The sequence below is a fragment of the Suillus subalutaceus genome, assembly GCF_016647625.1.
Source record: "Suillus subalutaceus strain FC151 chromosome Unknown DFJ58scaffold_181, whole genome shotgun sequence".
NCBI lineage: Eukaryota > Fungi > Basidiomycota > Agaricomycetes > Boletales > Suillaceae > Suillus > Suillus subalutaceus.
In genome coordinates, this window is record NW_024540430.1 from 1 (window position 1) to 25,813 (window position 25,813).

Sequence of the window (25,813 nt, forward strand, 5' to 3'; positions counted from 1 at the left end):
CTGCGACGCTTTGGCATCCGTATATCTGTCAGAATCTGAACTCAGCAAACTTCTCCCATCAGCTTCTCCATTGTCTCGCACTCATACCATCCGTTCCGGATCGCTGATTCTTGTGCCTCTAGGGATCGGCCCTAAGGGGGGGATACTGTCATATACCATATATCCGGTTACAGATCCGATGATTCGGATCTCAGATCCAATCCAGATCCGATGAACATATCCGTCGTCCGGTCCACAGATCCACTTTGATTCTTATTTCATTTCCTGTTCATATAACTCTAACTATCGTTCATCTCCTTTCGGTATTCCTGTACACCGGTATACCGGTTATCCTTTACTTCCGCTTTGCTTACTGATCCGCTACACTTACGAATCCGCTTTTACTTGTACTTCATTCCCGGTTCATGATTCGTGATCCATCCGACTTACCAATACGCTCCACTTAGACTTTGCTTATACTTTCGTTCATAGCCTCGCACCTTTGCTTATTGATCATTCCGTTAGCTATCCGTAGTATATAAACCTTTGTATATGCGCTGTAGGAGATCAGTTTGAATATCATCTTAGATTGCACTCATTCCGTCTGGACTTGAGTACGCTACTCTTGTCTACTCCGAGACTTAGGATAGATTCCTATAGTCTACATATCCGCCTCTGTCTTCGGACAGTCCTCACCCGTTAGTTTTCTAGTCCGGATCCAATCCGGATTAGCCGTTACTCTATATGTTCAATATCCGGAAGTCTTAACGGATCCGTTGCGATACGAGACTTATCCGTTACAATACTTATCCGTCTCACTAGACGCGATACTTTAGCTCTCTGAAATAAGGGGCAAGACTTGGGAAAGGGGCACAGCGCACGAGCTGAGGCCGAAGCCCTTCGGATCCGATACTACTTGAGTACGGTCTTAACAATGTCCTTCTACAAACGATTGTGTGTTTTCAGCCAAACTAATGCAGCGCGAACCTTTTCTCTACGAGCTATCAAAGGCTTCGCCTTTTCTTCAAGCCATGCGCGAGTTGGAGGACATGAGCCTACAAAAATAACACAGATCGGAGTGATAATATCAGCCACAGGTGGAGGTAAGACTTTCGCAATCCCTTCCGGGCACTGAGGATAGATAATTATGTGACCCTTAATCCCGCGTTGATTAGTAGAAAGTTGCAGGTCCTGATTTTCTTCCTTCAACTGAACAATCCAGCACTTTGCACACCAGCGAGCAATCATCGCTTCCCTCGACGACTGTCAGATCCTTCAATTCATCAGGTACATCTCCTAAAAACGTACGGTTCGCAAGACTGAGAGCAGGTCGTTTTCCCTTGCGAATCCTTTTGTGACAAACTCCGCATAAGAGCAGTTGAAATTTACCATCAGCAGATTGTTTCACTCCAGATGGATCGACCATCAAGTCATGCAGTGGACTGTCCAATTCTGACAACGGAAGCTGGGGAAGAGGACAGTCCTTGTCAAAATAATCATTTGACATGTATTGATCATTCTGTCGGTCTGGCCTGTGTAAAAGAGACAAATCATAGTCATCAAGAGATGCAATTACATGATCGGAACACAAAACACTCTCGGCACAGCACACGCAAGTAAATGTGGCCAAATTGGCAGAAGAGGTCTCATCCTTGAACATTTGCACTAATTGACGCTTTAGCTGTGAAGACGGAATCTGAGGCCAATCAGAATGAAGCTGTCGACGATGGATTTCATGATCATGGAATCTTGTTTGCACTTGTTTAGAAGATTTCGACTTAGCTTTTTTCAACGAATGGATATGCTTTTTCAGTGTGTGACATAGTCGTCCCGTTTTCGATCCAGATTGAAAATCAATTCCGTTTGCTTTCAGTAATCATTCCAAAGGACGTCGTTTCATATTAGTCAATACGGCTGTCAAGAACGCGATTCTGCCAGAGAGCACCTCCTCTTCATCTTCACAATGCAAGTTTAACTGTTAACGCAGTGAATTACACCCATTGAATGATTGTGATGCAGAAGAAGAACATATCCCAGTACCGACATGATGAGAAATGATCTCTTGAAGTTCTTCAATAATTGAGTTTTCAGGTACCAAAAGTCCATGGGCAGTCGCCAATGCACTAAGATCAGGTCTTCGTAATCTTTCATAACCATCGAAGAAATTATCTACAACACGATCATTATGATTCAATAAAGATTGGCCCGCTTGGGTAGCAGATAATGAACCCGCTCGGGTAGCAGATGATGAACCCGCTTGGGTAGCTAGACATGATTCCACTTGGGTAGCAGAAGAACAAGTGGACAGACCACCTAAAAATATCATTCAGCCATTTCAATATGTGTTGGAAACATACACACTGACCTCCAGGCTGAACGTTCCAAGTATGACCATCAGAAAGCTGCATTAGATCCATCTCCAAAGGTCGAAGAAATTGAGAGCCATCGAACCTCGCATTCACGAACACGAGCCAATCATGACCAAGCTCGACATTGCACCCTTTCAAATAGATGGAGCGAAATGTCTGCCGAGAATTATACCACCTGTCAACAGTAGGAACACGCACTGGACCAGAACTCGACTCCACAGCCACACCATTGTGATTAAAAATAGAGTGTGGCACATTGCAACTGTGCAGAAAAGACAAGGACACGGTGGAGTCAAGACTCACACCATTGACATGGTGTGGGTATCACAACCTGGCAGGCACATATAAGAAAAGTGCTCAGCCAGTATAAGTGAGTCTCAGCTCTGCCTAGCTGCTATACTCGCAGGATGCAAGAACGTTTGACCCTAAAGGGGAAGCAAGGAAAGCAAGGATCCACGGAATGATGCTGAACAACCCTGGTGAATGGCGGTGAAAGCGCGCTGAAGGCGCGCGCGGGAAAGCGAAGTGCGAAAGTGCGCGAAGCGCGGGAAGGTAGTGCAAGCAGTGCACAGGTGTAAAAGATGTATACTGAGACTGGGGAGAGGAAAAGTGCGGATCTAGACGGATACTGAAGGTGCCACTAGCTATAGACTGATGCTAGGGCCTCAAAACGATGATTGACACATGCATTGCATGGAACTAACTGGTGATAGATACTGAGTGGTAGGAAGCTGGTGGTAGGAAGCTAAGGTCCTATAGTTTGTAATAAAGTCCAATAGTGGGGTGTAAAACGAACATGAGAGTATGTAAGTTCTACCTAAGCGCTCTCCCAGGGCTCGGAGCCGAATAGGGAGCGCTCTAAGTATGTAAATGAGGTAAGGTGATGTAAAGTAAGGGTGCATAACGAAATGGGAAGTGTAATATGCTAAATATGGTCAGATAACGAAAAGGGACATACCGAGGGACTGGTTGGATGATGGATGGATGCTCCTGGATGCTGTGCGACATAGTGCGCTTAAGCGCGAGAAAGCGCGCAAGGCGCGCACGCGGGAATACTGCGCATTGTGCGGGAAAGTGTCGTGCCTATGGCGCGTTTAGCGGGAGAGTGGTGCACTCTATAGGGAATGACTAGAGGGTGATGGTGCAAGTTGTGCTGTGAAGGCCAGTCATCAGAATTCGTAATATGAGTCCATATGAGCCCACAGAAACGCGAGTCTCTACAGCGGATAACAGCAGGTACGTCAGCAAAGGATCCGATGATTTCGTGATAGATGAAAGACATAGTAATTGACAACTAAGAAAGACCGACATACACATAGCAAAGACTTAGAAATATTGTCACATGACCATGCGAACAAAACGCCTTTTTAGGAAATCAATGCATTTTACTGCCAAAAATTGAACAATGAGGTTTTTTAGAGCATGACACCAGCAAAACCCACTACTGCCGTAGCGGGAATTATACATTTTTTGCCATATCTTATCCTTCACTACCGATTTGCTTATCTTATATATTATTTTGTCTACTTTTGTCATTATATATAATCGCATGAATTTTTGATCTGGTCTTACCAACTACAACTACGAAAACCATCACCTCGGCGATTTCCTGATGACTAGTGGTTGTTACCATAACAGAGTCAAAATCTGTTCCTCTTGAACCGCGCAGGTTCGAAACGTGAGGATGACTATTTTTGTTTTAATCAGAACAGTCCCTCGCCATTATTATTCAACTGGTCGGGGACAATCTTAACCAGTGGTCTTAGCCACAAGGTTTCCGGTACCCCAACAGACTCGAAGGATTGCGCATGTTCGAAACCTGCTGCAGAGGACAGTTTTTTCTTTTTCTCTGAGGTCTTAGTCCAGGATCGAACAATTTAGGTCGTCATGATCAATATCTATGGTATGGCTGCCCATTTCACATCCATGTCATCATTAATCAACATATGACACCAGCATATGTATCAATTATACTAGTCAAATGTTCATTTCCACCATTGATAATAAACTCTGCTGAACCGTTTCAGAACGTTGTAACCGCAAAACTGTCAAGATAAACTGGGCAATGAATCACTTGGAATCACGTCAAAAATGAGACAATAACACTGATGTTATCACGAGTCATATCAAACAAACAATATACGAGCGAAGCCTAGAGGAGAGAGAGAATTTCTGTATTTATATACCGCAAGCCGCAGTGCCCTGTGGCCTATGCTGAGGAGCCCACTGGAATGAGTTTCACATTAGAATGGAGAAGAACTGAGAATCGTCGGAAGCGGTGAGGCGATCTCAACCTGGCTGGGCTGATATGAAATATCTAAAAATGCTCAACCAGTATAAGTGAGTCTTGGCTCTGCCTAGCTGCTATACTCACAGAATGCAAGAACGTTCGACCCTACAGGGGACTGCTACTGAACACAGAACCAGATGAAAGAAAGACCCTTGAAGTGCGATGGATGCGCGAAAGCGCAAGAAGAAAAGCGAAGTGAGCACGAAGCACGAGAGAGCGCACTAAGGTAAGTGTGAGCGTGGGAACGTGAGTGCTAAGGCGCGCATTGTGCGGAAAATACCAGATAAGGAAATGGATAAGGAAGTGGATGTGCAAAGCAAGTGCAAATGCAGAGCGAGTGTTATAACGAGCGCAGATAATAGTCTAGTATAGGCGGATAACGATAACCATTGGAAACACAAAGTGTGCCCAAGTGGTGACTACTACTTTAAAGTAAAACCCAATAGCGAGGGAAATACAGCAAAGGGGAGTAATAATGATGGAGTAGTAAGTCAGCAAACTTTTATACTATGGAAATCACATCGGAAGCGGAAGGGATAGGAGCAGTAAGCGCTAAAAATACATAATGACATGTAATAGCGCTGCAATGCTTGTTACAAACCATGAGGCAAGGGATATGACGTACCAATGAGGTGGGTGGACATAGAGGGACGTTCCTGGATGATAGGCGATGCAGGGCGCTTAAGTGCGAGAAAGTGCGAGAAAGCGCGCAAGGTGCACGTGTGGGAATGCTGTGCATTGTGCGGGAAAGTACCGCGCCTATGGCGCGTTTCGTGGGAAAGCTGCGTGTTATGTGTAAAACGACTAGAGACATGATAGAAGTCGAATATAGCTGATGGTGCGAGTCGTGCATTGAAGGCCAATTGTCATGATTTGTGAAAAGGTGTGAAATGTGCCCATATGTGCCTGCAGAAACACGAGTCTCTACAGCGGCTGCTGAACTCACATCCGTCCGTCACTAGATATTCTTGGCTCGGTTCTTGGTGCAGTTCCTGGTTTGGCCTAGGGATGGAAGAGCAGTCTGTTTAACTGATCAACAGCAAATAAGCATAAAAGCCTTGAGTTTGCATTCAACAGGACAGGACCCACCAGCGCCAGTTGAGTAGGGAGATGCTATATTTATTACCACGTGCTCGCCAAACGTGTTACCATTGATTACTACACTTTCACGACCGTGGTCAACTGGGGCTAGTGACCTCGCTAATGGATACTGTGAGGATGTGGGCTCTTCCGGTTGGGCGGTGACGTGTTCTAGTTTGGTCACAGCTTATTCAAAAGGTTAGTGAATGGCAAGTCGGATGTGTGAGGAGCTCACTAGAGCTGTAACTGTTGCTCGGATTTATGTTGATTGTTACACCTTCAACGATGTGGTTATTTTGTATGGCAATGGTGCCGTTGTTTGGGTCTAGGGGTTGACTCGGTGTCTTAATAACCGAGGGTCTTATATAAATATGTGTAAGAATGTAATGACACCACAATTACACTGGATAAGACTTCTTGCCAGTCCTCGATTAACACAGTCTATGACTTTTCTTCTTTCGTGGTAGATAACGTGTGAGTTCTTGGGAGGCTCACTAAACCAATCAGTCAGATTAACTTAGCCGGAGCTTTATTATCTCTGATTGAAACTATGGGATTGTCTAGGATATATCATCTAGACACTTGAACTGGTTTCCTGAATATATGATTAACTGTTGAGAAGCTGGTCTCAAATGTGACTACGTTGACCAAAGCTCGTGTTGGTCGATATACAAATACCTGGTGAGAACGCTGGTCTCACAAATAACAACAATGACAAATAGAAAAACAATGATAAATAATAACAATGACCAAAGCTCGTGTTGGTCAGTATACAAATACCTGGTGAGAACGCTGTTCTCACAAATAACAACGGTGACCAAAGCTCGTGTTGGTCAGTAAACACTACATGGTGAGAACACTGGTCTCACAAAACTGAGTTTCTATCACAAGAAACTTACGTAATCTCAAGGGAAACACTTTCCCTGCACTTGTCTGGACAGTTCTTACAAAGGAAATGGGTTTTGTAAGCAGCAATTTGTTCAGACTGAAGCTTCTTAGGTGAGAGTTCAATTTGCTCAAGTGGGAGATTCTTGAATGCAACAAGTGGGAGATCTATTTTTTTGGGGGAGAATGGGCTCTCCTTATATACATTTTGTGTGGGAATATTATGTAAGTAAAAAGGTGATGTAAAGAATGTGAGAAGAATATTCCAAAAACTGGAGCAGAATGTTCTAGCAGGTGCAAAAGAACATTCCAGAATATTCATGGTGGGATAATGACATCATTCTGAGTCACTATGAGTCATTATGAGTCATTGGAATGTTCTAGCAAATTCCATGGAACATGACATCATTATGACATCACTATGATATCATATCTTTCAACAAAATACTTGCAGGAGTGTAGGTGAAGTCCTATGACATCATACCCTGTAGGTACAATTTTATGAAGCATCTGATTAGTCAGAGCATCCTAATAGAAAAGTAAAGTGAAGAAACACTAGAGAAGACAACTCAGAAATAATGGAACAAATAATAGTACACAATACGCAGGCTTTTTAGATAGGTTTTTGTTAGGCTTTGAACTTTTCTCTATGGGTTTCTCTAGCCAAAGTGAATAAACCAAAGGAAAGGCAATACCTTAACCTTCATTTTGCTTCTCATATCAACTAGGTCATTATGTGATTCCCATCTCACATATGACTTTTCTTCAAAACATGGTGGATTCATGAATCACTGAGGGAAAACTGAAACTATTGGACCAAGGTTTGATACCAAGGTATGGGTTGACTAGTCTGAGGACTAAGCTAACAGACTTTGTCTTTTAGGGGGATACCTAGTAGTCATGTCCATGCATGATTCCCAAATCATGCAGGACATCGGTAGGGGTTTGTTGTCGGCATCACAGAAGTCTGACCCAGGATGAGACTTAGATGAGGTATACTGAGGGTAAATGCTGTTGGTGGCGAGCTGCAGATAAGGTCGATACAAGCAGTGTCATCTGCTAAGATAATCAGGGCTGCTGCATGGTCAAAACAAGCCTCAGAGTCGAGGCATAGATTGCGTGATTGTGTAAAATGTCAGCCAACACATATATATCAACCACTGGACCAAAGTTGTTAATATCATAGTTAATCAAGGTATTAAAAACACAAAAGACAAATAAACAGTATGCATCATCACTGCTTCAAGAACTTTAGCACCAGTGTCATATTGGTTTCACGGTAAACATGAGGAGGCTGAAGCTGATGTGCATGCCCATGCCAGCATAGTCATGATGACTTCCTGAATACATGTATTCTCAATGAATTTCCAGAGGAGGTCCATGCAAGTGGTCTGCATACTTTGAGCCACGATAACATAGTCGTCCATACCCAGTCACCTCACAATAGCTGACGCTCTCATGGGAGCATCTGTGAATCCAAGAAGTTTTAACAGCCATTGTGACAATAGCGCCCCCATGATCCCCGTGATAAGAGTAGTCTCATTCAGGTCGTGGTCCGTTCCCCACGAGGTTCTCACAAGTCAAGAAGATGAAGATGTTCTCCAAGAGGCTGACGTGAGTCAAGACGGTGAATGTGTTCTCCACGAGGTTCTTCTGAGTTGATGTGGTGATAGTGTGCCCCATCAGGTTCTCGTAAAGCACCACAAGGGTTGCATGCATCATGCACACCGGCACATACCGGGGCATTGCGAAGGCATGGGGGGTCCCGTGCATCAGGAAGGCCCGAGGCTGTAGATATCATGGGTATCGCACGGTTTGGCAGTGCCAGGGGAGATGAAACGGAGAGAAGACAGTGCAGTGGTGAGCTCAAGCAGCAGCTTGTTGTGTGAGAAGTGTAGAAGAAACCACCACGAAAAGAACAACCTAAGACATTGCAAAGACGTCGATCACCATGGCACACTGCGTTGGAGTGCAGGAAGCTCGGGAGAGAGGACGCCAGCACTACAGACACGATTCTGCAGGACATTTTAGCAATAGGCACTTCCACCTTATATATGAGTCTTCATTTAAATTACGGTGTTTGCCAGTCCTCAATTGGCAATCATTGCTTGGTCCACCAGCCAGTTCAGTGAACATCGGACGTTATGTAATGGCAATAGTACTTCATAGCGCGTGATGTACAAGTGTGTATACATGTTAAGAACAGAGAACAGAGAATCATCATAAGCGGCCGCTGAGCTCACATCAGCTTCAAATCCCATTCGTCTGTCACTAAAAGTTCTGGGTTTGGCGCTTGTTTCGGTTTCAGTTTTGGTTTCAGGTTCAGCCAGGGGATGGAAGAGCGGTTTGTTTAACTGATCAAGGGCAAAGAATCGTAAAGCTCTTGTATTTTCATTCAGAAGGCAAGGACCTACCAGCGCCTGTCGAGTAGGGTGATGCTATATTGATTGCCATATACTCGCCAAACATGTTCCCATTGATCACCACACCTTCATGACCATACTCAACTGGAGCCGGCTGCCTCGTTAACAGATGCTGTAAGGACGCGGGCCCTCCTGATTGGGCGGCAGTATGCTCTAGCTTGGTTACGGCTTACTCAAATGGTGAGTTAAATGGCAAGCTGGATATGTGGAGAACTCACTGGAACCGTAACTGTTGCTTGAAGAAATGTTTATGGTTACACCCTCGGCCATGTAATTCTGTTGTATGACAATGCCAGTACGGTTGTTTGTGTCTGAGGGTCGACCCGGTAGAGGTGTGTCTTCCTGACCAGGGGGTGAACCTGGCGTTGCATTAGCACCTCACGGCGGAGGGAGATGTGAATTATAGTTGCAGTACCTGGGGTGAATTCCGTTGCCATGTTGAAGATGAGGTAGAAAATTCGAAAATGAGTTTGGTGGTGGTACAAGGATTAACAATTAAACGAAGGACTTTTATCTTGTGCTTAGATAATTGGAACTGAACTGCTGTATTATTGTAACACACCTCAAACGCCGTCAGAGTCCATGCATACATCGTGTGGTTGTGTGAAGTCTCCGCCAACACACATTGGACAAGAGTTAATGCCGCAGTTAATCAAGGTATTAACCCAAAGACACGCAGAAGATGATTAAACCTCGGTGTAAGACATTACCGCATCAAGAACACTCAAGGCCTGGAATAACCCTTCCAGTAAACATGGGGAGACACGTGTGCCAATGCCAGCATAGTCCTCGCAACTTCCTGAATGCATGTATTCTTGATGAATTTCCGAGGGAGGTGCACGTAAGCAGTCATTGAGAGCCTCTCTGTCTGCATACCTTGAGTATGAGTGACAATAATATAGTCATTCGTACCCAAGCACCTCACTCTCACGGTGAGGAGCCTATGTGAGTTGCTGAGTTGTGCTTTCACGGTCACTGTGACAAGAGTGTCCCCCTTGATAAGAATAGTCTCCTCCAGGCTGCGGTCGCTCAGTGATGCCATGCGCCCTACAAAGTTCTCGTAAGTCGACACGGCAAAGGTGTTGCCCATGAGGTTCCCGTGAGTTGACATGGAGTGGGTGTTCCCCACGAGGTTCCCATGAGTTAACACGGAGGGTGTTCCACACAAGGTTTCCATGAGTTGGGACTTATTGTGGTGAGAATCTGCACCACGACAGGTTGCATGCACGTGATGAGGAGGGTCCAGCGGCCCGCAGAGGGTGTGACATACTGAGGTGAGTGTGCTCATAGCTAGCGGACCCATAGGTTCTGTAGTAGGGCAACTCTGGTCATACACAATGAGTGTTTAAAGACAAGGCTGTACATATAGTGAACTTACCTTAGGGAGATTGACCTGGGCAAGGATCCGTACTCTCTGGCAGCAATCCCATGGTCCAGAAAGACGGTAGATATTCTTGGTGGCCCAGGTTCAGTGCATTGTGAAGACCTGGGGGTTGTGAATATGATTGGTAATGCAGAGTTTGGTAGCACCATGGGAGGCAAAACGGAGAGAATAGTGACAGCAGTGAGCTCGAGTGGTAGCTTCATGGAACTTAAGTGAGGAGTGTAGAGAAAATCACTACAAAACGAACAGAACAGATCTGTGACGCTATAAAAGACGTTGATTGTCATGGTGCACTACATTGAAGTCCAAAAGGCTTGGGGGGGAGGATGTCCCTGTGACTGACGATATTCACTGGAGGACCAGCTATTTAACATTATTCATTCGGTGTGGTAAATTGATCAGGCGTCTTTTTCGGGATGCCCTCATACTGCTCATTAATCAATTCATTCAGTCCTACTTCGCGGAGAACACGACAGTTCTTGCTTATTTTGTCCAACACGCAACCAATGAGACGACAGTCCAACCATGTACCTGTCAAACTGTTCAGGGTCTGCCTTCATTTTGCTCAACACGCTTCTCGGAGATGAGTTCATCCAAATTGAAACTCTGCCCGTGGTTCCTTGATAGTAGTGGGTGCAAAGGGTCCTAGTAGCAGAAAGATCGCAAGCTTGTCGCAAGCACTTCGCACACGAAGGTGGGACACAAAAGGTTTGCAGGGAGATAGGCACAAAATATCCCATTGCTTGTATTCCTTGAAGAAAAATGTTTGTACCATTTATTTAAATTTCGCCTCCACCGACACACATGTGGAAGGTTGTGTCAATACATCTATAGACCATGATCTGTTTACATAACGACACGCTGGGCATTGCAGGACATTGCCCATCCTAACGATTGCGTGCACATGTTTCGTAACTTTCGTCTGGCCCGGAACCTGTGGCACCAAAAAGTTCAGGGTTAGAACGTGCCAACTTAGTAACTTGGCTCCAGATGAGTCCAGACAGTCCTGCAAGATCGTAGGGATGTGTAACTAAGTAATCGAACCCAAATGGACAGAAATTGTATTTCTTTTTAAAAAAAAATTAATCGAACATATATATATATTTAATGCATTGTGGTCCGTGGAAGGATACTTGGGGAAGTTTCAACTGGATATAGAATTACCTCGCTTGCAAGGGGCTTAATGCTACTGATGGCACACTTACGATGTTGCTTAGAGGAGATAGAGAGAGAATTTCTGTATTTGTATACCCGGGCTACAAAATTTAAGGGAAAACTGTGAAGACATGGTGTGGCATGCCCCATGGGCTGTGTCGGGATGATTGTGACGAGTATAAGGTGTAGGTATGGTACGAATGGTAGTCGAGGGGTCTGCATTTAAAGAGATGATATGTTGGTGGTGTGCGAGTGAGTGAGTTCAGCGTCCAAGTTGGGTACAATATGATACACTTCCTCCTCCTCCTCTTTCTCCCCCTCCCCCTCCATCCTACATCTCTGCTTCCTCCGCCCTCTCTATCCTCATAATCCCTTTCTTGTCCCAGTATGGCCTTCTCGAAAGTGTCAGACTTTTCGCTAGCGTCTCTATTCCTTCTCCATACTCAGGCCGCCAGGATCTCGTTCAACGAGTATGATGTTATAGGATACTTTGCGCAAGTGGATGCACTGATGTGTGAATAGTGAGCAGTCACATAAGATATGCTCTCGCATTTTGACATGGTTCTCCGCACAATCAGCCAGTGCTACGAATGAAACATAGTACTCTCCAAGGAGTCCATGTCCCGTGCGACACTGTATGGGATGGCTGTAAACTTCGCAAGGGGTATTGGTGAAGCATTGTGGGATCTGGGTGTGTGGAGGAGTGCTCACCAAACCACAAGCCAAGACAGACACATGCGTTAAGATCATGTGTTAAGATTATGCACATGAGATTGTCCTCCACCTGAAGACATTGGTTCCTATACTGTCCTGTGCTTTCTCCACACTTGCATCCAGATCAAGTTTTGAGTCACCATTCTCCTCGCCCAGTCTAGTGACAGAGGGTGCGAGTCTTCCGCCTGGCATAGACAGAGTCGAGGATGAACAAATCAACCATAAAGTGCTATTGCAAGTGACCACCGCCAACAGCCATGTTGAGATCATACGTTTGAAGCATTTATCGAATGGCAAATGCAGCGAGTAAAACAGCCTACAAGCAGAAGGCCCGGCAAAGGAGGGAAATAGAGTCGTCATCGCAAATCAAGTCGCCATCATCGGTGGGAGCACCAGCGCTGTAAGTGGATGCATTAAACTTCCAATATACGAGAAAAATAGACCGAGCACATGTCTTTACTCCCCATGAGAGGAACATCGATAACACATGGCCCAGGTGACTGGGTCATGAGGTTGACAGCGGGAGCATCCGCAGCAGCAGAGGACCGGGTGGCCGGCGGCGGCGGCGACTGATGAATGTAAGTTGAAATATAATTATGGGCAGTTGCCAAACACTCACGTTTTCACAGTCATCCATATCCGAAAGCTGGGTCTTGGCTAGCGTCGAGGGAGGGCAATTCAACTGTGGAAGAAACATGAAAAAGAAACGTGGGGAGAGCTCATAGCGATGTCGCTTAACGGTTACGGTGCACGGCACGGTGGCGTGTGGAGTGAACAGAGTGGTGGACAGATGTGTCACAGGACCAATTCTTGAAGCTTGACTTGGCAGTGTTCATGCAATTCATGGACGAAGTGTGTTCGGGAGCGCCGTGTGAACTTGAAGAGGGTAGTAAATATGCGGACATCGGACTACATAAGTTAAGCTTGAGATATGAGTGGAATAACAGATTTTGTGTGTCTTCTATAATAGACAGTATGAAGAGATGCTGAACGTGCCCAGCGGCTGTAACCAGATGGCCTCAACTAGTAGAGATGACTTGATCGTGACATCGAGGTCTAAAAGTATGTATTATGGTGGGTGCAGCAACAGTGCAAGAATGATAACAATTTTTGTAGCCTGAATATATATTGTGTTTGCGAAATGCGTCGATTACCGTAGATAAGACGAGGTATATAGCCTGAGGGAACAAAGTAGCTTTGCGTATATTGAACGACGCGCGTTGAACTGATAACACAATCGCCAGTAACGGCTGGCGTGCGATTTCCAAATAAGGAATTATAAAGGTCAGTAATCATTAATCAGGGTCGTAACTCAATCGTAACTTGCTCGGATCCCAGGTTTCGAATGCGAACTTTTAACCCTACATACAAGCACATTTTTCGTTATGTAAGGACGGAATGTTTGCAATCCCGTGGTGCCGGTGATCCCCTACATGCCATGTGTGCTGCACCTGAGGCCTGATGAGTCCTCTGATCTGAGTCTCTACTCCTTTTGCAATCGCACTCAATGTCTTCTGAGCTCCACATGTGATCGCTCATTTCTCTCCTAACTATACTCCTGTTCTTTAAACACCTTGCAAAAAATTGATCATGACAATTCAATTGAGGGTGTCCGCCAAGCCGAAACTTTACAAGGGGTTAAATTTTAAATGTTAACGTTTGAACTCCCAGAAAGAGGTGCTTTGAACTTTCCCGAAGGGCCACCAAAGGTTCCTATTCGGGGAGTAACAACGTGAATCGGGCGAGCGGAGTTTTAAAAATGCCATGCATGGCTTCGGTGTGCTCTTTTCACGGTGTTGTCACGGTGGGTATCCAAAATGCTACTCATAGGGAAAACTGTGCGTGATTTACAGACCAGCTGTATTGGAAGGGAAGGTGATGTGAGGCAAGCTCCGGTACGAGTGATTTGAACCTGGACAAATCTATGAAGGGCAGTGATGCGGACTCGCACATTTCATACCAATCCGTTTTGCCCATAGTACTCCAGAGCATAAGGACCTACTTATGCGACGACATTCGACGGATGTCAAAGGCTGACGTTAGAGAAAGTCGTGCTTGACCTACGCATAGATTCATTCGCACACGGATAGCTATACACTGTACTGTCAAGAATGCGATATCGGTGGGACATTCGAATGCTATTTGTAAGAGGAAGAGGAAAAGACAATGGCAAACGTAGTGTACTTATTGTGATTCACGGCAGAAGGTGAACGGAGCGCTTGTAGGAGTGTAGGATAGACGTTAAGTCAAAGTTTTGGTGTGTGATCAACACGTTCTGGCGTGGACTTTACCTGCGCATTCTGTTAGTAAAAACTATAAAAAATACTTAGATTCATCATCTCCTTCTCCTTCTTAACATAGCCACACTTTCGGTAGAAAGCTGTGGGACATTAAGCGAAAGTCTATGGTGGGATGGAACTCGCGAATGTTGGTGTCATTACAGTTCAGGATGATTTTATAACAGCCGCCGCTCTCACTAATATGCGTGGGGGCCTGGATGATACGGAGACCAAGCTTCTTTCCCTGCTGGCTTCGGTCGACGGCGATATCCTCAATGTGGCCGACTCTCCCAAGACCGCGGAGGAACTTGCGCTCAATGAAGACGGTGCCTACTCCGACAATCTTATCGCTCGCCTTGTCGAGGATGATGACGGAGAAATATGCGTTCGGGGTTGCGCGCATGGCGTGGAACTGGCTGACCCACGCTAATACCTCGCAGAGGTCGTTGACGATGGATAGAACGGAAAGGACATCGAGATGTCTGCGTTTGTAGTCTGTTGATACAAGCGGACGCATCTGTGTCCTCTAATGCGAAATCAATGGGAGAGAGCCGATGATCGACTTACTTGGAGACTCCTGAGGGAAGCTGTGCTGAAACTTCCGGTGAAATGAGCTCTTGAAGGAACATAAGGTCCAGGGATGCGAGATCTGCGTGTGTCATGGGCATGGTGTCGATCATCCCCGATACCCACTTTAGTGGGAGCCTGTTTTGTCGGTCGGAGCTGGGACAAGCAAGAAGGTCGCGCGTAACTTATGTAATGGGGTGTTCCGGCAAAATGTGCCTGATGTCACAGTGATGCCCTTATCAGAAGAGAGAAGAGCCGAGGCGAGACGCCGAGCGACAGCCACAACGACTATCAAAATAGACGACGTTAGAATACAGAAATACAGGAACGTAGGTTATACCTATCAAAATAGACGAGCACGAAACTGGGAAGGAGAGAAAGCCGAAATGAAAAAGATGTAAGTACTGGTACTACGAAAAAGGAAATGTGATCGAAAGTCAGCAAACAGCATTCATGACAGCCCTTCAACTCCCCAGACGAGTACTCCTTTGCTCGATGACGATCTAGGAATAAAATTTATCACATGGCCGCAACATGCGGACGCTGCCCGCATTGAGTAGAGTATTGCTATGAATGGATCCCAACTACCATCAAATTGAACTTCGCCCACCCGCCCGACTGCAGCTGGCCCTAACAATCGCATCTTATAATGACTTCTCAACAAAACCATCACCGATATGTCGGAAAAAAGTTACATGCCATTGTAATGCCGCCGGCTTACGACTTGGGTCATGTGCATTAAAAGGTACATTACAAGCGCCTTTCAAGGGCGGCTGAGGTCATCACAAGCGTGAGATTGTCTTATGAAATGATATCGATAAACAATAATGTTCATCGATTGTACAGTATCGCATCGTCGCTATCAGCATGGGTCCCTCTCGCACTCATTGAAGCCAATACAACTTCTCAGAAGAAACTCTGACAGGGCAGCTTTCATGCCCGCATTGTAGCAAGAAGTTCAAGACCCAAGGCTTCAAGAAGCATGAAGCAAGCTGCAAGAAGCAGAAGGACACCAAGGCGGAACGAGCAGAGTTTGCCCTTCAATATGCACGAGATCAGAGGAGAGGTGAGTCCTCTGCTACCCATTCTTGATGGTTTCCTTTGACAATATTGAGGTATGCAGCTCGGCAGCAGGCTTACACTGACATGGGCATGATAACGCCCAGCACTGGCCCATCGCGATCAGTCGCTGGGATTCAGAACGCGCCCCCTGCGATCAAAGATCATGGTCCTCTAGGTATGTCTCGCATATTCTTTGCGTGTCCCTACAATGCCAACTGACACTAGCTGACTCTGTGTTGCCAGCAGATAACCCAAACGCTGGTGATTTTGAAGCTTACGATGGCAACTTCGAAGGTGCTGGTAGCCTAGGTAAGCGTGCACCATATTCACCTGTATCGCTTACTGATTCTTTTGCATAGCCAACAGCCAGCGAGGTTCTGTTGAACCGCAACCTGCAATACCTCCTCCACAACCCATTGAATTCAAAATGGTCTATCATCCTTCTGCTCGTCGTGAACCGCTCCTTCAAACATTTGAGGAGTTTGGCGTCAATACGCGCCCTGAGGAAGAGCTTCCCGTAGATGAAGAGCCCTGGCGTCCTTCTGTCCCGTGGTGACTTCGAGTTTGCGGAGATCGCACTCAATGCCGCCCTCAACAAGTCACACATTGACGGGCTCCTTGCGCTTATTGGCCGCATATCGAGAGGGGAGAGCCGAGTCACTTTTAAAAATGACATTGAGCTGCGCAAAGCTTGGGAACACGCAACGGCTCAGGTGACGCCAGTATGTCATTAATTAATCTCACATTTTGTATGATATATGTTGTGAATTAGTTTGTAAAACACGACATCACCGTTCCTTATAAGAAAGAACAACGAGTATATGAGACCCATGCGCTGCCTCTGTGGGACTGGGCCCTTGATTTGCTAGCTAATCCGCTGCTTGCTCCGCATTTTGTCTGGGACGCACAACAAGTTTTCAAGCATAACGGCAGGGAGTTTGAACGCTTTTACAACGAGCCGTGGACGGGTGATCGATGGTGGGACATACAGGCATGTAATATCTATTTAATGTTACTATCCACTCTCACTCAGCATCAACAAACCAGAGTCGCCTTCCAAATGACATTAAGGCTGCTCCGTTCTGCTTCATCCTGTACGCGGACAAGACAAGACTGTCGTCCCATGGTACAGTAAAGGGATATCCTGTCATGGTCCGTTGCGCGAATTTGCCAGTTGGCATACGAAACGGAGAGGGTATTGGTGGTGGCCGTGTTGTCGGGTGGTTGCCAATCGTACGTCAACATTCTGATTGAATCTTCTGACGTGACTCATTATAGTTGCAGGTATCTGAAGATGCAGACGAAAAAGGCAAGCCAGGGTTCGTAAACCTCAAGCGTGTCGTATGGCACGAGGCATTCTTAAAGCTGTTGGAACTGGTCGCGCAATACTCAAAGTCTGGCTATTCACATACTTGCTATGACAAGATCGCACGCTGGCTGTTTCCCATTATTCTGATACTATCTGCTGATTATGAAGAACAGTAAGTTCTGTATTCTTACACACAGTGTCCGCAATCTGATATCAGACTGTTTCTAGATGCATGATGTCTCTCATTCGCGGCCACCATAGCAAATGTCCCTGTCCGGTATGTCTTGTACCACTCGAGGAACTTAGTGAGCTATCAAAGACGTTTGCATTTAGATCAGTGGAAGAAGCAATAGCCGCACTCAATGTTTACAAGGTCAGCAAAGCTCGAGGCGAGGAACTTCTCAAGGCATTAGGATTGCGCGCTGTCACGGTAAGTCAGCAGTGATATTCACTCTCTCGTTTCGCCTCCGCTTGCTTGTAAATTACAGGTTCAAGCAGAGTAGCTTCCAGACTGCCGCTCTTGCTGTTTTAAAGCAGAGGGATGCTCGCGCACTGGACCTCAATCCTTTTAGACTGCCGCTCTCGCTGTTTTAAAGCAGAGGGATGCTCGCGCACTGGACCTCCGGCAAGATTCCCCATAGTTCTGTGTTTTAGTTATCTGATAATTCTCCTCTTCCTGCCCATCTCCTTCATATCTCGTTATCCCATACAATTCTGATCTTTGCTAATACATCAACAGAATGTTTTCTGGCTCATTTCCCACTCTGATCCTCATCAAGCCATCAGTTTTGACCGCCTTCATGCTCTCCATCTTGGCATGTGGAGGCACCTACTTGAGGAGTTGAAGAAAATCCTCAAAGCACTTGGACGTGATGAAGAGTCAAAGGTTGAGAAACAGTAAGTCATTCACATCGCGATTCTCATCAACTCATGACCTTCGGTAGGGTTGCTAGTTTCCCTCGATGGCGCAATCTTAATCATTTCAGCACCGTCATCCACATTACCTTCAGTGATGGTAACAAGATGCAAGATCTATCCAAGGTATGTATCATGAGGCTTTTGGCTTTCTAATACTGATTGCTGCGCAGCAAGTCTTTTATTCTGCGGTAAACGTCTTCAACCAGAGGACGAGCCCAGAAGGGTACAAACTTCTCCGCGTTATTAGCAGCTATCTGCAATTGGACAGCTATATTGGTCTCGACGTGCATACATCAAGCACGCTGGCAGCAATTGATGCTGAACTACTTGTTTTTGATAGCGCACTCAAGGTAAATGTTTTGTTCATTCACTTTTTAAATAGATTGTTGATCACACATTCTAGGACTACATCGAATGCGCTCTCAATTCTCCCATCGAGGGTCTTAAGCTTGACTGGGACTTTCCAAAGGCGCATCTCTGGAAGCACGCAACTAGGGACATCCGAATGAAGGGTGTAGTACGCAACTACAGCACCCGTCCGAATGAGAAGCTTCATGGCCCCCTCAAAGAGGCCTACGAGCGCCAGTCGAATGGAAAGGATGTCGCTGACCAGGTATGTTTCTAACATCATAGTATCTGATGTTCGCTCATGTAAAGACCTCGTTAGATACTCCGTGTTGACAAGCGCAAATTTGCAGTCAAAATGTTGAGAGCGCACGTGGATGTACTTGACGACCGGCGCACATTGGCAGAAGAGGGCAATGATGACGATGAAGTCCCGAATCCCGTTGCTTTCGAGGGGCACATCAAACTTGGTTCGACACAACAGCCCATAGCCATCCAAGACATCGAGAACCACAGCGGCCAATTGGATCGGGCATTTCAAGGCTTTCGTAAGAAGTTTTCTGACTTTATCAACAACTCATTACCGACGTACGGATATCGACTGGAGAGATGGGTTACCATACCCACAAACTTCTTGGTGAGTTGATCTTGTTTTGTAAATGTCTTGTACTGATTTATGTATTTCTGAACTAGATTCGCGAACATCGATATCTCAAAGTTCACTACGAGTCTTCCATCGACTGGAAGCAAACTACTGACTACCTCCGATGCACTCCAAGCTTCCATGGGCACCCGCGCTATGACTGTGCACTTATAAAACTCACTCAGGAAGTATCGGTCTTTGTTCGCCTTGTTTTTATATTCAGTTGTCAGCTTCTGGATGTTGGTTCCTTCGAGTTTGCACTGGTTCAGCCATTCACTGCTGGCATTGGTGCTTCTCGCAGGTTGGACCGTGATCTACGACTTACTCGTGTCAAAGCCGTCCCAAGGGCAAGTTCAATCTTCATTCCAGTCCAGTCTTTCATTCGTGGCGCTGTTTGTTTCCCTGATCCTGATCACCGAGATGAATTCCTCGTGGTCGACCACATCGATAGTGACATGTTTGTGCGCATGAAGTCACGTCCAGAACGCCAGTGATGAGCTCCAATGTCTCGTCCATTTCACTTCCACCTCTAGCACCCTGAATCAGAACTACAATGTCCAGATATGTACGTGGGTCTCTCTTTTCTTAACATCACCTCGTCTGACTGCACTCTGATTCAGCTCCACTCTCCCATATCTCCAACGACACAGCCATCTCCTCTTCCCGCACCATGACGTCAGGCAGCGTTCTACAAACAGCGCTCTGTTATCTGGAAGCTATCCGCACCAAGGTCCCAGAGTCGGTCTCACGGGAGAAGGGTTGCCCTGGGTCCACTTGCGAAAGGGAATCAGCTGAACGTATTGTCCAGGGTGAGGTCAGCACATTTTGCGCTGGCCTTGATGGATCTACCTCTTCTTCGCAAATGTCGGCAGGCAATCAATGGCTTGCTGGACACTATTCGCGTCAACCCTCTTACACTTGAGGCCGAATCCACATTCGCAGAGCCGGTATTTGACGCAGAAAAAGTGTCTCTGCACCAATACTCAGCTCCGCTCTCCCATATCTCCAATGACACAGCCATCTCCTCTGCCCACACCATGCACTGCTCAGCTCCGCTCTCCCACATCTACGAGTTGATGCAGGGTCTGGAGCTCGCCAAAACACTCCTTTGTCGAGAAAATCTTAAGCGCGACTACACACAGCAAACGCTACAGGTTTGGGACAAGCACTTTGAGTTTGCCGAGCTCAAGCGCAAATTTCCCTCGTTGGGTACTAACTGCTACTGCGAACGCAAGCATGGGCTTAGGCACAGGCAGGGGCGAAATCATCGAAATCATTGGCAAAGTTCGACGTGCCGTTCCTCGCTAACCGACCCTCCAAACACCTCCAACACCCCTCCCCCCCTGAAACGCCTTCTCAGAGGACGAAGAGCTTTCATTCGACAAAGAAAGAGTAGCAAAGAAGCCCAAAAGGAACGTGACCACGGGTATGAGGACGTGGTGGAGGTAGGACTACATGCAGTACATTCTTCAAGCGCTTACCTGTTTGTTTTAGAATGCTTATCAACACCCAACATTTCCTTTCCACGACGTCACCAGTCTATGTACCGATATTCATGCAGGCGCATGTCAAAGCGATGCAACCGCCATCTGCCATTCCGCAAATGCGCATCTCATCAAACGGTGCCATGCGTCCTCCGGTTGTTGGGAATATTGCATCCCCGAGTTCGCCTACTGTAGTGCAGCAGCAGCCCTCACCCCCTTGCGCCGCTTCCACGAACGGAGTCAATGGAAACCATGCTGGCACTCCTACGTCAGATGGCGATTCAGTCAGGCTGATCGCTGCACCAAACGGCATTGCTGCCAATAATACTGCAACACTTAATGGCACAGCACATCAATCCACAGACGTGCAGATGTCTCCCCTGCTGATCCTTCCCAGTCCAATCAGGCCGGCTCACCAGCACATCCCAAGGCCGAATCCCAGCATGTTCCGGTATCTGTCCCACTGTAAGTCCAAATTGTCGTGTTTTTCTATCTTAACTACACTAATAATACATGTCATAATAGCCATGGTATGGACACTGCCCTCATGGTAGACTGACTCCTAGTTGGAGCGATATCAGGGTGAGTCATTAGTCATTTGATAGTAATCGGTACTTAAGTCAAATGACCTGCAGCTTTTATTACATGTCGACTTTGCCAAGGCTGAACTAAACATGCCGCATGTCAACAGCAAGGACGGCAAGACGCTGCGGAGCAACTGGCCCTGTGCAGGGTCACGTCTTTATAACATGGAACCAGGCAAGTGAAATTGTTGTGCCTCATCTCCACTGTTCAGACTTAACTTTCTTGTGTCTTAGTTTCATTGTCATGCCCCAGGCTGGAGATTCCTCAGACGACTTCGCAGCAGAACTCGACGCTATTGAGGATTGTCATATACCATATATCCGGTTACAGATCCGATGATCTGGATCTCAGATCCGATCCAGATCCGATGAACATATCCGTCGTCCGGTCCACAGATCCGCTTTGATTCTTATTTCATTTCCTGTTCATATAACTCTAACTATCGTTCATCCCCTTTCGGTATTCCTGTACACCGGTATACCGGTTATCCTTTACTTCCGCTTTGCTTACTGATCCGCTACACTTACGAATCCGCTTTTACTTGTACTTCATTCCCGGTTCATGATTCGTGATCCATCCAACTTACCAATACGCTCCACTTAGACTTTGCTTATACTTTCGTACATAGCCTCGCACCTTTGCTTATTGATCATTCCATTAGCTATCCGTAGTATATAAACCTTTGTATATGCGCTGTAGTAGATCAGTTCGAATATCATCTTAGATTGCACTCATTCCGTCTGGACTCTGAGTCCCTCCGTTATCCATCCGGACTTGAGTACGCTACTCTTGTCTACTCCGAGACTTAGGATAGATTCCTATAGTCTACATATCCGCCTCTGTCTTCGGACAGTCCTCACCCGTTAGTTTCTAGTCCGGATCCAATCCGGATTGGCCGTTACTCTATATACGCGATACGTTAGCTCTCTGAAATAAGGGGCAAGACTCGGGAAAGGGGCACAGCGCACGAGCTGAGGCCGAAGCCCTTCGGATCCGATACTACTTGAGTACGGTCTTAACAGTATATTCGAACTCATACCTTTCCGAGTTACTTAACATCTATCATGCCTCCTACCAAGACACAAACAACTCTGCACGCGGTCGGACTAACCTCCCTCCGTCGTGATCCGACACCTATAGTCAACACCTTCACCAGTTTCTCTCAGCGCCGTGTTAGCGCCCACGGAACCGCTCAAACCATATCCGAACTCCTTAATCGTCGACACCCGGAAACCCCAACACGCACTCCTGCCGTAGGACCTCCGGACGATGATGATCCCGATGATGGTGATGATGATTTCCCTGGTAATCCACCCGATGATAACGGTGGTGATCCGGATGATGATCCGGATGTTGAGGATGATGAAAATGACGGTCTAAACCCACAAGACCGCGTTATGCTTCGACTCTCAGAAGCCATCGATAACCTTGCTCGCAATAATCGTCGCGCGCCCGCATCCGAAGATTCTAGAGTCAAAGTCCGAGAACCGGATACCTTCGACGGATCCGAACCACGGAAGCTCCGTGCGTTCTTTGTCCAGTGTGAGCTTAACTTCCAGAGCAAGCCTAAGGCTTTCCGTACCGGAAGGGCTAAAGTCAACTTCGCCCAATCCTACCTTAAGGGTATGGCCCTTGAATGGTTTGAACCGGATCTCCTGTCCGATGATTCGGACGATCATCTGGATTGGATGGATGACTATTCCGCGTTCATGCTTGAACTCCAAGCCAACTTCGGGCCTCATGACCCATCCGGTGATGCAGAAATGCAGCTCGAACAGCTCCACATGCGCGATGGACAGCGCATCAACAAGTACGTTGTGGAATTCCAGCGTCTTGCTTCACAGGTTCGTGGCTGGGGCGACGGAGCCTTACGACGCCAATTCTACAACGGACTCCCGGCCCGTATCAAGGATGAAATCAGTCGCATGGGTAAACCCTCTACTCTTTCCGAATACAAAGTCCTCGCTCAGACTATCGACGCCCGATACTGGGAACGGAAGGGAGAGATCTCTCGAGAAGCTAAACCCACTTCATCCACTACCCCTAAGCAATCTGCTTCTGACCGGACGAACTCCAATACGTCCGGATCCGGAAATCACAAATCCGGAAACTCCAATGATCAGAAGTCTACAAAGCCATCCGCGTCCTCGAACTCGTCCGCTCCTAAGGTTCCGGATCTTACTTCCAAGCTGGGTAAGGACGGAAAGTTAACGTCCGAAGAGCGGCAGAGAAGGATGGACAAGAAACTCTGCTTATTCTGTGGTGGACCCGGTCATACTGCTCAGGAATGCACCAAGTCTACTTCGCGTGCTGCCAAAGGCCGCGCTGCAGTAGTCGCTCCGGAAGTCAAACCGGATGTCTCTACTGAGACAAAAAAATAGTCCGCGACTCTCCTAGCTCCGTGCAGGAAGAGGGTCGCGTTGACTCTGCCTGCACAAAGGAGTTAAGACTCAACGCTGTCGCGCTCTCGGATCCGACTTCCCTCTGTCCATATGTTTCACTTCCGTTACTTCCATCCGTATCCGAATTTCCAGCTCTTGTAGATTGTGGTTCTTCTCATTGTTTCATAGATACTGCGTTCATCCGAAAACACAAAATCCCTACATATCCGATACCTACGATTCCGCTCCGCTTGTTTGATGGTACTTGTAATAATACTATTTCCGAAGCTATAGATTTGTCCGTCCGCTTTCCGTCCGGTGTAGTCACCTCTGATACGTTCTACGTTACCCCTTTGGATTCATCTTGTTTTATCGTTCTTGGATATAGCTGGCTCACCCGACACAATCCGTTGATTGACTGGGTTTTGGGCAGCATCGAATTCCGGACGACATCTCATGGAATGCCATCGACCCCTCCGACGTCACTTCCGTCCTCGGATATCCCTCCTCCGACGGAAACCATACCTCCTCCGACTACATCCGTACCCTCCGCTGATAACACTGTTCCTAATATATCCCTAATCAATGCAGTTGCCTTTTGCCGGGCCTGCAAGTTAGAAGGATCGGTCCAGTTCAGTATATACCTTCGACCATCCGGTGTCGATCTCCGATCCGCTTCTCTATTGTCCGATCCTCCGGATCTATCCCAAATTCCTTCGGACTATCACGAGTTTGCGGATGTCTTCGACAAGGGAAAGGCTGGTCAGCTTCCTCCACATCGTCCTTATGATCTGAACATAGATCTGGAAGAAGGAACTAGTCCTCCCCTCGGAACTATCTATTCTCTATCCCCGGTCGAGCTTGCAGCCCTCCGGAAGTTTCTTGATGAAAATATTGCCTCTGGACTCCTCCGCTCCTCATCCTCTCCTCACGGAGCTCCGGTCCTATTTGTCAAGAAAAAGGACGGATCCCTCCGCCTTTGTGTGGATTTCCGTGGACTCAACCAGATCACTAAGAAAGACCGATATCCATTACCCCTCATTGCCGACCTATTAGACTCTCCGAGCCGTGCTAAAGTTTATACCAAAATCGACCTCCGATCCGCTTATCATCTCGTCCGGATAGCGGAAGGGGACGAATGGAAGACTGCCTTCCGAACGCGCTATGGCTCCTATGAATGGTTGGTGATGCCGGAAGGTCTCACTAATGCTCCAGCAGCATTCCAGCGCTTTGTCAATAGCGTGTTTGCTGATATGCTGGATGTATGCGTTATCGTATATCTGGACGACATCCTCATCTATTCCCATGACCTTGCGTCCCACAAGCAACACATCCGAGAAGTACTCCGTCGACTCCGTAAACATCGTCTCTATGCCAAACCCGAAAAATGCGAATTCCATTCCACTTCCGTTGAATATCTCGGATATCTCCTATCTCCGGACGGCTTAACTATGTCGTCCGATAAGATCCAAGCTATTACTGACTGGCCGGAACCTCGGAAAGTCAAGGATATCCAATCCTTCCTCGGATTCGCAAATTTCTATAGACGGTTTATATTCAACTACTCGGATATCGTGGTTCCGTTAACACGGCTTACACGCAAGGATGCTCCGTGGAACTTTTCCGATGAATGTCGGAAATCCTTCGAGGAACTCAAGAAAGCCTTCACTACGGCTCCGGTGCTTACGCACTGGATGCCGGATGTTCCTATAGTTGTGGAAAACCGATGCCTCTGACTACGCTATAGCTGGAATACTATCCATAGTATGTCCGGACTCAGAGCTTCGTCCGGTAGCGTTCTACTCTCGAACGCTAACCGCTCCGGAACTTAACTATGACACCCACGATAAGGAACTTCTAGCTATATATGAAGCTTTCCGGACCTGGCGACATTATCTAGAAGGCTCGGCCGAGCCTGTAGATGTTGTCACGGACCACAAAAACCTTGAGTACTTTGCCAC

General features: G+C 46.8%; 6 protein-coding genes across 6 annotated transcripts; 1 reads left to right on the plus strand and 5 right to left on the minus strand.

The window, feature by feature from the left end:
* Nucleotides 1-921: 921 nt before the first annotated feature.
* DFJ58DRAFT_669172 (uncharacterized protein) lies at nt 922-1,405 on the minus strand (the record flags this gene model as incomplete). The annotated part of the gene is given in 2 exon segments (XM_041382764.1): nt 922-1,170; nt 1,190-1,405. 2 exon segments carry the CDS (start codon nt 1,403-1,405, stop codon nt 922-924), a joined length of 465 nt encoding a protein of 154 aa, XP_041237387.1.
* A 7,437-nt stretch (nt 1,406-8,842) lies between these two features.
* DFJ58DRAFT_846641 (uncharacterized protein) lies at nt 8,843-9,463 on the minus strand (the record flags this gene model as incomplete). Its single annotated transcript, XM_041393333.1, has 4 exons — nt 8,843-8,895; nt 9,018-9,194; nt 9,245-9,385; nt 9,442-9,463. The coding sequence occupies 4 exons, from the start codon at nt 9,461-9,463 to the stop codon at nt 8,843-8,845; spliced, it is 393 nt and encodes a 130-aa protein (XP_041237388.1).
* Nucleotides 9,464-9,712: 249 nt separating this feature from the next.
* On the minus strand, nt 9,713-10,613 carry DFJ58DRAFT_734570 (uncharacterized protein; the record flags this gene model as incomplete). The annotated part of the gene is made up of 4 exons (XM_041386510.1): nt 9,713-9,890; nt 9,947-10,229; nt 10,297-10,334; nt 10,405-10,613. The coding sequence occupies 4 exons, from the start codon at nt 10,611-10,613 to the stop codon at nt 9,713-9,715; spliced, it is 708 nt and encodes a 235-aa protein (XP_041237389.1).
* A 1,982-nt stretch (nt 10,614-12,595) lies between these two features.
* DFJ58DRAFT_734571 (uncharacterized protein) lies at nt 12,596-12,976 on the minus strand (the record flags this gene model as incomplete). Its single annotated transcript, XM_041386511.1, has 3 exons — nt 12,596-12,677; nt 12,730-12,848; nt 12,899-12,976. The coding sequence occupies 3 exons, from the start codon at nt 12,974-12,976 to the stop codon at nt 12,596-12,598; spliced, it is 279 nt and encodes a 92-aa protein (XP_041237390.1).
* Nucleotides 12,977-14,582: 1,606 nt separating this feature from the next.
* On the minus strand, nt 14,583-15,286 carry DFJ58DRAFT_908342 (acyl-CoA N-acyltransferase; the record flags this gene model as incomplete). The annotated part of the gene is made up of 3 exons (XM_041395103.1): nt 15,126-15,286; nt 14,703-15,082; nt 14,583-14,659 (listed from the first exon to the last, which is right to left on the minus strand). Exons 1-3 carry the CDS (start codon nt 15,236-15,238, stop codon nt 14,583-14,585), a joined length of 570 nt encoding a protein of 189 aa, XP_041237391.1. The 5' UTR covers nt 15,239-15,286.
* A 1,328-nt stretch (nt 15,287-16,614) lies between these two features.
* On the plus strand, nt 16,615-19,896 carry DFJ58DRAFT_718946 (uncharacterized protein; the record flags this gene model as incomplete). Its single annotated transcript, XM_041384550.1, is given in 12 exon segments — nt 16,615-16,731; nt 16,751-16,909; nt 16,960-17,182; nt 17,221-17,420; nt 17,472-17,668; nt 17,725-17,926; nt 18,236-18,393; nt 18,441-18,537; nt 18,585-18,764; nt 18,818-19,027; nt 19,082-19,396; nt 19,453-19,896. The coding sequence occupies 12 exon segments, from the start codon at nt 16,615-16,617 to the stop codon at nt 19,894-19,896; spliced, it is 2,502 nt and encodes an 833-aa protein (XP_041237392.1).
* Nucleotides 19,897-25,813: the final 5,917 nt, after the last annotated feature.